General features: G+C 38.2%; 1 protein-coding gene and 1 long non-coding RNA gene across 2 annotated transcripts in view; both read right to left on the bottom strand.

The window, feature by feature from the left end:
- Positions 1-12,125, bottom strand: part of FBN2 (fibrillin 2) — a 220,192-nt gene that overhangs the window by 121,277 nt on the left and 86,790 nt on the right. The window contains exon 8 of the mRNA XM_021084720.2: positions 1,018-1,143. Within this exon, the coding sequence (XP_020940379.2) occupies positions 1,018-1,143 (126 nt within the window). The remainder of the gene's footprint in view (positions 1-1,017; positions 1,144-12,125) is intronic.
- Positions 6,618-11,930, bottom strand: LOC146405737 (uncharacterized). Its single transcript, XR_014838750.1, has 2 exons — positions 11,698-11,930; positions 6,618-9,012 (listed from the first exon to the last, which is right to left on the bottom strand). It is a non-coding gene; the product is annotated as an uncharacterized LOC146405737 (long non-coding RNA).

Below are 12,125 nucleotides of genomic sequence, written 5' to 3' on the forward strand. Positions count from 1 at the left end.
CATAGCACAGTGTCTGGCCCATCAATCCTTTTCATTATGTGAATTCAGGCCTTTTAACTGGTGGCCTAGGACTTCTAACTTACACCCTGAACTCTCTATTATTTCCATCTCATTGAATGATCTAGTTCACCTGAACATCAACTGGATCTAAAAAGTCCCTGGCAGTGAGTTGGTCACAACCCTCCTGGTGACAACGGGAGATAGTCATTGCCCATATGGTCATCCTCTAGTGAACCAAGCAACTCTAGTCTTTTTATGCTGGTTTATTTCCATAATTCCTGTACTATAACAATCTTGAGGGCTCCTAAAGCCTAAGGCTTGCTCAAAAATAGATGACCACATATGACTGAGAGTACCATCTTATCTTTCTAATCGAAAGAGTGCCTACAAATATATTTGGCTTTAATTTCAAAATGCTTAAAACACAAAATTAAAGGTGTTGATTTCTTTCTTTGGGGGGGGAGGATAAATCCATTTTATTGAGGGACTTCAGGGGAGAGTCAAAGGGCTGGGAGAACAATGATATCCCACGACGCCCCCACCCCCCAGCTGGGATCTCCCGGCTTTATAGTCACTGAAAGCTCGATTTCTTTTTTGTAATAGCTATTTTCACTAGAAGAAACACGTGCTAAGTAAATACGATAGCGAGTACATCCATGATTCACAGCGACAAAATAATCTCTAATTACTACATTTTGTCTCCTAGAGTATATTTTAAAAAGTCTTTCTTAGCCTTTGTGTCTGTTACCATTTGGCAAGAGCAATGTCTTGAGGAAGTCTTTTCTTCATTTCAAAAATGACTCTGACACCAGAAACAAACCCAGGTGGCTTCTGAAAATGAAGTTTGTAAAGGGCACCTGGTCGATCGTTCCCTCAATAGTGGTACCAGTTATTTTCAACAACTCTTTCAGCCACTTTCTCAATGGTCTTATAATTGTTGCCATTTCCATACCTGCTTGGGCTGTTCTGTCCTTATAAAGAAGCAGTGTATTGTGCCTTCAAAACTAGGAGGCTTACCGATGCACCGAGAGCCATCTGTTGAGGTTACAAATCCACGTGGACAAACGCAAAAAAAGCTTCCCACGGTGTTGGAACACTCGCCAGCTTCACATATTCCAGGAATGATGCTGCACTCATCAATGTCTAATCAGGGGAAGAAGGAGAAGACGACTGAGAATGACCTTCATTAAATAGCTTTTAAAAGGCATTTTTTTAAAAGAGTATGAGAGCACTCATGGTTGATTAGGTCAGATCATATAACCCTGAAGATACTCTTGTTTCAGGCCCTAAGGAATTTCTCACACATGTCTATGGGAACTGAGATGAAAGGAAACTCCCATGGCAGTAAAACAAGGCCAACTAAAGCAAAACTCTATATCCTTTTTTTTTTTCCCCCAAATGCAATTTAAATTGGAAATAAGTAAAGATGTCAATGTTTTAGTTTCCATTCTACATCAATTAGGGAATTATCCTACTACAGACTTTAGAAAAAACAACATGCAGGGATGACATTTTAAAACAAGAAATAACTATACCTGAAAATTTATAGCTGATTTTCACATTAATTATTTGAACCAACGGAGGATGGCAAACACTTTTTTTTTTCTAGTTGGCATCAGGATAGGTTTTTGTACTTCCAGCTGAATATGGGTGTATTTGACATTCTGGGAATTAACTTTAAATCTAAAATAATACAGAAAAATGGCAAAGGGCAAATCTGGGTGGCTTTGGGAAGAGTCCAGTTTTCCTGTTGTACCTCCCTGCACTTATTCACTCAGCTTACTAAATGTTGGGACTAGTCTCCTCCCTTTCACATTAATGAAAGGTCTGCTTTCTTTTAAACTTTCATCAAACCAGAAAACCCGGCCATTTATATAAGCTTTAGTGTACTTTGCTTCTAGTTCAATAATCAGAGAGAGGTGGAAAGTCAAACAAAGCTACAATTAGGTACACTGGGAGCTACTTGCTAATACATTTAAAAGGAAATGAGCCATTGTGAGGAAAATCCAGCCACAGATGCCTAGGAGTTAACTGTCCTTTTTAAGGAACAGAGCTAGCCAAGACCAGTGAATACAGGGAACAAAAGCCATAAACAGAGATGATCACTGAAAAGTAAACCTGAGCTTTTAGTTTCATTTTGGATCTTGTTAGATGTGCGTGTGTATTTAAATTATCAATAAAAAAACAAGGAAAATTACATTTTAATTGTAAACACAAGGAAATAAATTTTAAAGCCCATAATTAAAAAAAAAATAGTTGACAAGCATTTCTTGAATTTTCTCTATTCTTCTATTCATTCTTTTTTCTACCATTTATTCTGATGTTGTTCTTGTCTAAAAGCTGTATCAGGAAATAACTTTATGCTTGTGTCTTCTTGGAATGTTCTTATAAAAAAAGTTACCAGATCAGACATTAGCTGAAATAATATCTTCATTAAAGGCTTAACAGCCACTGAAGGCACAGTGGTACATCCAAATCATAATCCACCAATTCCCCAAGTGAGATCAGAATTTTAACATGAACTGGTTACATGAGAGCAAATATATAATGTGGTGAAAGAGTTACCATCACACTTAATGCAACAAAATGAAACCATATGTACAAAATTAGGATCTGTTGCATCTTGTGTTGCTATCTTAGTGCACAGCATCTTAATAAAACTGAATGTGGATTCAGAAGAGAAAGGAAACTAGAATAACTATACTTTACCAAATAAATTGATAATCACCTGTAGATAAGGAAGATAAAAAAAAAAAAAGAATGGCACACAACAAAGCAGCAAGGATTACAAAAGTGAAGGACCAAACTTGCCTTCTGATCTCCTTACGTCTAAAGTTATACCAACAATCAAGGCACTTATGGAGCCCAGGATTAATTCAAATTCTTAAAATTAGGAATCTTAAGTCCTTCATTTCAGCATTAACTCTTATTTTCAGGAATTTCCTTTCATAAGAAGGAATTTCTTTGTGCTCTATTTCCAAATATCCTTCCTGACAACAAAAAGAGTAGACTGAAAGATGTTTGACATTTTTAAGGGAAAGAAAACTTCTGGAACATAGAAGAACACATGGGTTTTGAATTAAATATTTTATTTTATAAAAACTCTACATTTCACAATTCTCCTTAAAAAATTAAATAAGAACTTTAAAAGGTTAGCTTCAAAATAATTATATATAAGAGGCTCTCAGTAAAGTATTTAAGAATTCTACATGAAAAACAAGAATACCTTTCATTTATTTTGGGCTAGACTCCCCTCAAATTTTAAAAATTTAAAAATTTGTTTTTTTAACTAATCAAAATGTAAATTTCAATTTAGTTTTCCCCAATATTTATCCACCAATTTAAATTTAGCATTAACACCTCTGTTAAGAAGGATGTATCCGACTAGGAACCATGAGGTTGTGGGTTCGATCCCTGCCCTTGCTCAGTGGGTTAAGATCCGGCGTTGCCGTGAGCTGTGGTGTAGGTTGCAGATTCGGCTCGGATCCCGTGTTGCTGTGGCTCTGGCGTAGGCCAGAGGCTACAGCTGCGACTGGACCCCTAGCCTGGGAACCTCCATATGCTGCGGGAGTGGCCCAAGAAATGGCAAAAAGACAAAAAAAAAAAAAAAAAAAAAAAAAGGATGTATGCATTTAGTTCTTCGTAATATTAGTTCTTTAAGACATATGTCACAATAGGACTTGGAAGTAGTATTTCCACAAACATAAAGCATCTGTTGCCGAGGTAGGTACAAACAAATGTGCCTAACTACTGGTGACAAGTCTTTTCAGGGGAAAAGGTAGTCTTTCTTTTTTTTTTTTTTTTTTTTTTTTTTTGTCTTTTTAGGGGCACATCTGCAGTGTATGGAAGTTCCCAGGCTAGGGGTCACATTGGAGCTACAGCTGCCAGCTTACACCACAGTCACAGCTATGTCAGATTCAAGCCGCATCTGCAATGTACACCACAGCTCAAGGCGCTGCAGGATCCTAAACCTAATGATTGAGGCCAAGGATCGAACACGCGTCCTCATGGATGTTAGTCGGATTCATCACCTCTAAGCCATGACAGGAACTCCGGAAAAGGCAGTCTTAATGAGAATTCATTTCGTCATGCCCTGCATACCTAATATGCTTCTGCTTCATTTCCCCCTGAATTTAAAAAAAAAAACCCAAACCTTATTTATCAGTTTGGAGGCTTTTGTTCTACAATCGAAAGATTGATTCGAACTAACATAAACCAGAAAAGGAATAGCTTGCATACCTGGCACTCCAGAAATGGCAAGGACTTTGGGACTGTTTTGTGAAAGTCTCTTGCTCAGTTTCTCTGAGATCTCACCTATGCCCTCCTCTGTGCTTTGACTTCATTCTTCAGGCCACCTTCCCTGATGGGAGCAAAACGGTTACACTGGTCCTGGGCTAGACCTTTGGGACATGTAGTGGAAGAAATGGTGACTCTTCCAGTGACTCTCTTCTAAGAAGAAGAGAACCTTTTTCCCAGGAGCACCCAGCCAATCTTCCTTTTTCTTCTAATGTCCTGAATTGAGTCACATGCTAAATTTTGAATGATTCCTCTAGCTAGGAATGTACTGATTGACTTAGGCCTGGTGTCTTGAACTAATCACTGTGCTTAAGTGGCACAGAGTTCGCATTAGACTAATAGGAAACAAAGACGAGAGCAAAAGACAGCACGGGTGAATGTATCTGAAAATACGGCACAGTGGAAGAATGGAAAGGGTCCCAGAATGGCTGGGACACTGATGAAGATAAGCTTAGCTCGTTAGCCATGTTTTGAATACTGAGAGTCTTCCCTAGAACTTTGGGTTTTTTTTTCCTGAAGTTATTGATGGTGTTTATGAAGAGGTTTAAGTTAAACAAGAATGTTACATAAGTAAATCAATATTTTAGAAAGACAATCCTTGCGTTTAATGAGGACAGACAATAAACAGTCCAGCCATAGGTGCTGAAAGCCTGACGTAAGCTGTATATGAGAGAGGACCCATAGTCAAGAGAGTCTAGAAGGAGAAATCAGCAAGACTTTGCCACCAGGTGAGTATTTCAGACTTCTATCTTTGATTAAGAAGGGAGCTAATGGTAGGGCTAATAACAGAAAATGGGACACAGAGGGAGGAACACATTTTGAGGTTCAGTTGCATTTGGGACATTTTCAACATGAATTGTTTGAGAGAAACAGGCAGAAATTCCAACGAAGCAGCAAAAATTTGAAACCCCATAAAAAAAGTAAGGGGTAAAGATGTACTTTTGTGGTTTATCACCAATTTTGTAGATTGCTTTTGAAGTTGTAGCAAGAGATGAGATTTCCAAAGAAGACACACAAATGAAAAGAACTGAGTTTTTCAGAGGGAACTCTGAGAACCACCACCATCGAAGGGAAAGTCCAAGGAAGGGACCAGCACAGGAGACTCGAGGAAGAGCAGGAGGATGATGAAGGAGGCTGAGGAACACTGTCACCCAGGAGGGACTTTTAGGTATGCCATGGAAGGGTAAAGAAAGAGAAGGACTGGAAAGTGTTTGGTAATCTGAAGAAGAGAAACACAGGTTTTGGTTTTTGTTTTATAAAAAAGAAAACTAGACCTAAGCAAAACCATCTGACATATTTCTGACTGCCAAACCATATAACCTCATATTTGTCAATCAACATTTACAACATTTACTGTAACTCTTATTCTGAGCAGAATATAATGAATAATTGGGTAAGTAGTGCTAAGTGTGATCTCAGGTATCACAGAATCCTAAGAACACTGCCCTAGAAATTCTGTCAATTCCAATATGTACATATCATACATAAAAGCAGTCCATCTAATAATTATATTACAGAGAACTTAGAACAAAGAAAATGAGAAATTTTGTTTTTAAAAAGTGCCCATAGAATTTTTTTCTTTCCATCAATGCCAATTCCACATGTGTTTGGCCTATTCTGTATAATTTTTTTTTTTTGGGTATAGAAAAAAGTAAATGCTATTTCTGTTATTCTTTCAGTTTTTATTAATACACTATTTGAAACTAGGATAATTAATGACTAAATTTTAAATACAATAAATGTCAAGCTTTTATATGGACAACAGGCATTTTCAAAAGTAAGTTGTAAAGTTAATGCCTGTTTTACCTTCTTGTGATATTTAAAGGATGATATACATCAACCGTACTCAGAATTTCATTGCATATTTATAAACAGCTTTATTGAAATATAGTAACTGCATGGCAATACAGCTCATCTACTTCAAGTACACAGTTCAACAGTTTTTGGTATTTACAGGGTTGTACAACCGTTACTACAGTCTAATTTTAGAGCACTTTGATTTCTGCCAAAGTAATTCCACCCCATTAGCAGTCACTCTCCCGACCTCCCGGCAAGCCCTAGGCAATAATCTCTAACTAACAGATCTATAACTAATAACTGGTCTGTTCCTACAGATTTGCCTGTCCTGGACATTTCACATAAAGGAAGTGGCTTTTGTAACTGGCTTCTTTTCATTTAGCGTCACGTTTTCAAAGTTCAACCATATCGTGGCACATATCAGTACTTCATTCCTTTAAGTGCTGAATAATGTTCTACTGTGTGGATATACCACATTTTATTTTATCCATTCATCAGTTGATCGATATTTGAATTATTTTCAATTTTCTGGCTATTATGAGCAAAGCTGTTACAAACATTGGAGCACCAATTTTCTGTAGGGATACAATTTCCTCTCACTTGGTAAATTACACACCTAGAAGTAAAACTGCTGAGTCATATGATAACTATGTTTAAATTATTAGGGAACTGTCAGATTACTTTCCAAAGCAGCTATAATAGCTTGCATTAATTAACGATGTCTGAGGATTCCAATTTTTCCACATCCTTGCTAAGCCATTATCTTTTCTATTGTAATAATGTGCAGTGGTAGCACACTGTATTTTTGGTTTGCACTTTCCTAATGACTGATAATGTTGAGCACATTTTCACATGCTCATTGCTTTCACGTATCTTCTCTAGAGAAATATCTATTCAATTACTTTGCCCAGTTTTCAATTATTTCTTTTTTATAATTGAGTTGTGTTCTTCATATATGTCCCATATATGAAACACGATTTGAATATAAATGTCCATATGAACCCTAAGACCATACCGTCAACTCCCCCGCCCCCCAAAAAAAAAAAGCCAGCTGGGTTTCTAACAAGGATTGTGTTGCATCTATAGTACAATTTAAGAAATACTGCCATCTTAACATTAACTCTTCCAATCTACAAACATGGGATATCTTTCCACTTATTTAGATCTTCTTTAATTCTTTCAACAAGGTTTTGTAGTTTTATTTGTATGTCTTTCACTTTCTAAATTTATTCCTAAGCATTTATCCTTTTGGTCCTATCTCCTAAATGGAAAGCCTTTCTTAGTTTGATTTTCAGAATGCTCACTGTGAATGTATGGAAATATGTTGATATTCTGTAACATCAACCTTGCTAAATCATTTACTGGGTCTAAGTAGATTTTTAGAGGACACCTTCTCCACTTTATTGGATACTGTACTCATTTTAGTTGATCCCTTATCCACTAAGTAATGTCATCTGCAAACACTTTTACTTCTTCCTTTCCAACCTGGATACTTTTATTTCCTTTTCTTTCCTAACTGCCCTGGCTAGAACCTCCAGTACAATGTTGAATAGAGGTTGTCAGAGTGAACATCTGTTTTATTTCTGATCTTAGAGAAGGCACTGATTCCTCTGGCAGTAAGTATAGTGTTAGCTGTAGTTTTTTTATATATGCCCTTTATCAGGCTGAGGATGTTTCCTTCCATTTGTCAATCATTTTTATCATGAAAGGGTGTTAGATTTTTTTCAAATAATTTTTCTTCAAATACTGAGATGATCTTATGGCTTTTGTCCTTGATGCCATTTATATATTATATAACTTGATTTTCAGATGCTGAACCAACTTCCATACTTAGCACAAATCCCAACTGATGATGATGTATAATCATGTTTATATGTGGCTATATTTAGTACACTGATACTTTCTTGAGGATGTTTGCATCTACACTCATAAGAGATATTAATGAAAATGCTATTCATTTTTTAAAACACTCAGTCTTCTCTCTCCAAATCAAACAAATTTTAGTTGGGTTCTACTATTTATTCACAAACTCATTAAGTAATTGCTGATTAAAGGCCTTTGATTTGTCACATATCATGTATCAGTCACACAAAATCATTAATCATCATGAATGTAAAGTTTAAGTAGACACATTTAAAACAAGGCAAAATATGATTGATCCCACCAGGGAAGCTTAAAAATACGCTGTTTCAACTGAATTCATGAGAAACGGGAAAAATTCTTAGAGGACACAGTAATTGATAAAGGACCCCAAAAATGGGGCAGAATTAAACAAACAGAAAAGATGGGACAAACTCTGGGACAAAAACTATGGATGAGGAATGAAGAGTTTTCCAAGAGCTGAGAGTATTTATAGGAAGTAAAAGATACAAGTAGAAGGTCAGAATGCTATTCTAAGGAATTTGCCCCTGCTCTGTAGCAATGAGGAGCAAGGGAATCACTAGGCAGGAGGAAAGGAATACTACCTTTGACAATGATTTGTGCCAAGGCTGATAAAGAAGAACAGCACTAGGGTAAGAATGGGGCCAGGAACAGACATGGTCTAAGCTCCAGTTAATAAGAGTAGGATGAAGAGAGGAAAGAATAAATGAAAATAATATCTATCCTTAAAGTCAAAGCAGGAACAAGGGAAAGGGACAGTAAGGCTTCATTACTGAGCTGATATTAATAAAACCAGTGAAGTAAAGAAAATATATTTTATTGAGAAATTAATGGGGAGTTCCCGCCGTGGCTCAGCGGAAAAGAATGAGACTAGCTTCCATGAGGACGCGGGTTCAATCCGTGGCCCTGCTCAGTGTTAAGGATCCAGCATTGCCGTGAGCTGTGGCATAGGTTGCAGACGTGGCTCAGATCCCACACTGCTGTGGCTGTAGCATAGGCCAGCAGCTACAGCTCCAATTAGACCCCTAGCCTGGGAACCTCCACATGCCACGGGAGCAGCCCAAGAAATGGCAAAAGGACAAACAAAAAGAGAAAAGAGATAACGTTCACCTGAAAGAAGAAAAGCAAGTGAGCATAAAAAGAAAGAGAGGCCACCAGAATTATTGAAAGGCTATTTAAATTTTAATTAGTCAAGTGTACTAATAGTATAATGGACTCCCAGTGATATCCGAGTTCTAATCCTGGGAACCTATGTATATGTTAGTTTACATGACAAAGGACAATTAAGATTATCCATTGGTTAATCTTCAAATGAGATTCTCCTGGGTTATCTGGTTTGGGTGCAATGTAATCAAGCATGCTTAGAAATGGAAGAGGAAGGGTCAGATTCAGAGTGATCTGAAGATGAAAGGGGGCCACAAGCCCGGTGTGAGGACAGCTTCTACGAGTGGGAAACATCAAGAAAATGGATTCTCCTCTAGACACTCCAGAAGGAATTCAGTCCTATTAAACCTTGACTTCAGCCCAGTGAGACCCATTTAAACTTCTGATCATCAGAAATGCAAGATCACAAGTCTGTGCTGTTTTAAGCAGCTAAGTTTACAGTAATATGTTACAGCAGCAATAGGATTAGTTAATACACCAAGGAACCGTACTTAAGAAACAGGATAACCAAGAATAGTAAATGCTGTAAGGGATTCAAGAGAACAAAGGCAATTTTGCAAAAGGATAAGAAATAAACAAATGTTGAGGAATTTAAGACTGCTGGTACAGACTAAGCTTTTAGGAAACTTCAATGAAGAAAGTCAGAAAGAAATGGTGTAGTGAGAGGTGATCAAAGAGATGGAGGAGAGAGGTTTTGTGTGGTTTGGTTCGGCCTTGATTACAGATAAGGAGGAAGTGTAAGGCAAGAGAAGAGATTCAAGCTAGAAAATGAACTAATTAATAGCAAGAGCTAGAAGGAGTCTAGAAAGGAGATGAGAGTATGCGTGGAACTGGAACATTTTACCCTGGAAAGACGGGAAGAAACTTGATCCAAGGCAGGGAAAATGGAAAATGCGGACATAGTAATAGAGGGTTTATAAGGCTGAATAAATTCATGTCAAATGGTCTCAGTCTTCCCTAACGTTTAAAATGGACTGCAATTTTACAAAACTTTAAGGTGCCTAAGAATCACCTGGGCAGCTCATTAATAAACATGCATGTTTTAACCTCTAGTCAGGATGCTACAGCACTCCCCTTCTCCAAACACAAAGCAGTGATATATAGCACAGAAAAAGGGAAAACAAATATACGCAGCTAGTTTCAAAATACAAGATGAACATCTGGTGCCAGGAATAGAACTATCAAGCTGTGAGTTCAGCTGCACCTAAGGGTTTGCTGGACTCCTTCCCCAGAAGCTGGCCGTGATGGCCAGGAAATCGAGAATTACACTCAATGACAATATGATTGAGGAGTTCCCATCATGGCTCATCAGAATGAATCTGGCTAGTATCCATGAGGACACAGATTCGATTCCTGGCCTTGATCAAGGGGTTAAGGACCTGGTGTTGCTGTGAGCTGTGGTGTAGGTGACAGACGTGGCTTGGATCTGGCATTGCTGTGGCTATGGAGCAGGCCAGGGGTTCCAGCTCCAATTCAACCCTAGCCTGGAACCTCCATATGCCACGGGTGCAGCCCTATAAAGACAAAAAAAAAAAAAAAAAAAAAAAAAAAAGATGGGAAAGTCCACCTAGAGACGGAAATTATTCTCACTTGACTAGCAAGGATATTCCCTAAAGGGGTTCTAGAGTAAGTAAGAAAAACAGTAGAGGATGACTGTAGATAATCCCAAAGTGTAAGTGAAAGCAAGAAAAAGAGAGAGCAGTGGCTCAAGGGAAAGGGAAGGATATGTTTGGGGGGAGCACGGAAAACACCAGGATCTGCTGTATGTCCACCATTCAGAGGATGGAAGCTTGCTTGTTGCCTACTAAGTAATATCAGTCTTTTTGTGTTATTTCAGGGTTTTACTATGGTATGATTACATATATCTTCTTTGTTCCTTTTTCTCTAGCTATTGATCTAGGGAAGGTCATTTAAATTATTGTCATTGGGGAGTTCCTGTCGTGGCGCAGTGGTTAATGAATCTGACTAGGAACCATGAGGTTGCAGGTTCGGTCCCTGCCCTTGCTCAGTGGGTTGACAATCCGGCGTTGCCGTGAGCTGTGGTGTAGGTTGCAGACGCAGCTCGGATCCTGCGTTGCTGTGGCTCTGGTGTAGGCCAGTGGCTACAGCTCCGATTCGACCCCTAGCCTGGGAACCTCCATATGCCGCGGGAGCGGCCCGAGAAATGGCAAAAAGACAATAAATAAATAAATAAATAAATTATTGTCATTAATAGGCAGTAAAGGAAATTTTTAAATTGAGTTTTTTTGCCCACCTAGGCAGAATAAGTGCATTTTCTTCTACTGCTGTAGCAATGTAATGTGTGGTTCCTTTTTGGCCTGAAATCAATACCGCATCCTTCTAAACACTAATGTAGAGTAACTCAGGCAGAATGTAATGGCAGTAAGAGGCAATTCTATCACAGTGCTTTTCAAAATTGCTACAATAGTTGGAAAGCTTTTTCTATTTCACTTCAAAATACATAAAAGCTTCTGATAACACAGTCAAACAATATGAGTTTAAATTTGTGGTCTGGGAGTTCCCGTGGTGGCGCAGTGGTTAACGAATCTGACTGGGAACCATGAGGTTGCAGGTTCGATCCCTGCCCTTGCTCAGTGGGTTAATGATCCAGCGTTGCCATGAGCTGTGGTGTAGGTCGCACACCCGGCTCGGATCCTGCACTGCTGTGGCTCTGGCGTAGGCCAGTGGCTATAGCTGCGATTAGACCCCTAGCCCTGGGAACCTCCATATGCCGCAGAAGCGGCCCAAGAAATTGCAAAAAGACCAAAAAAAAAAAAAAAAAAAAAAAAAAGGGATAGTGAAACCAGCTATAATGGAGAAAAATTTGAAAAATCATTATATTTAAAATAAATAAATAAATAAATTTGTGGTCTGCATCCTGAATTGATATTTCTTGGGATATATTCCTATTTTCCAGCAGTGGTTTTTTCTTTTCTTTCTTTCTTTCTTTTTTTTTTTTGCTGCACCCATGGCATGTGGAAGTTCCT

The sequence above is a fragment of the Sus scrofa genome, chromosome 2 (genome assembly GCF_054392235.1).
Source record: "Sus scrofa isolate SSC_HxYL_T2T_F1_AM1 chromosome 2, Sscrofa_HxYL_maternal_Yorkshire_Landrace_v2.0, whole genome shotgun sequence".
Taxonomy (NCBI): Eukaryota; Metazoa; Chordata; class Mammalia; order Artiodactyla; family Suidae; genus Sus; species Sus scrofa.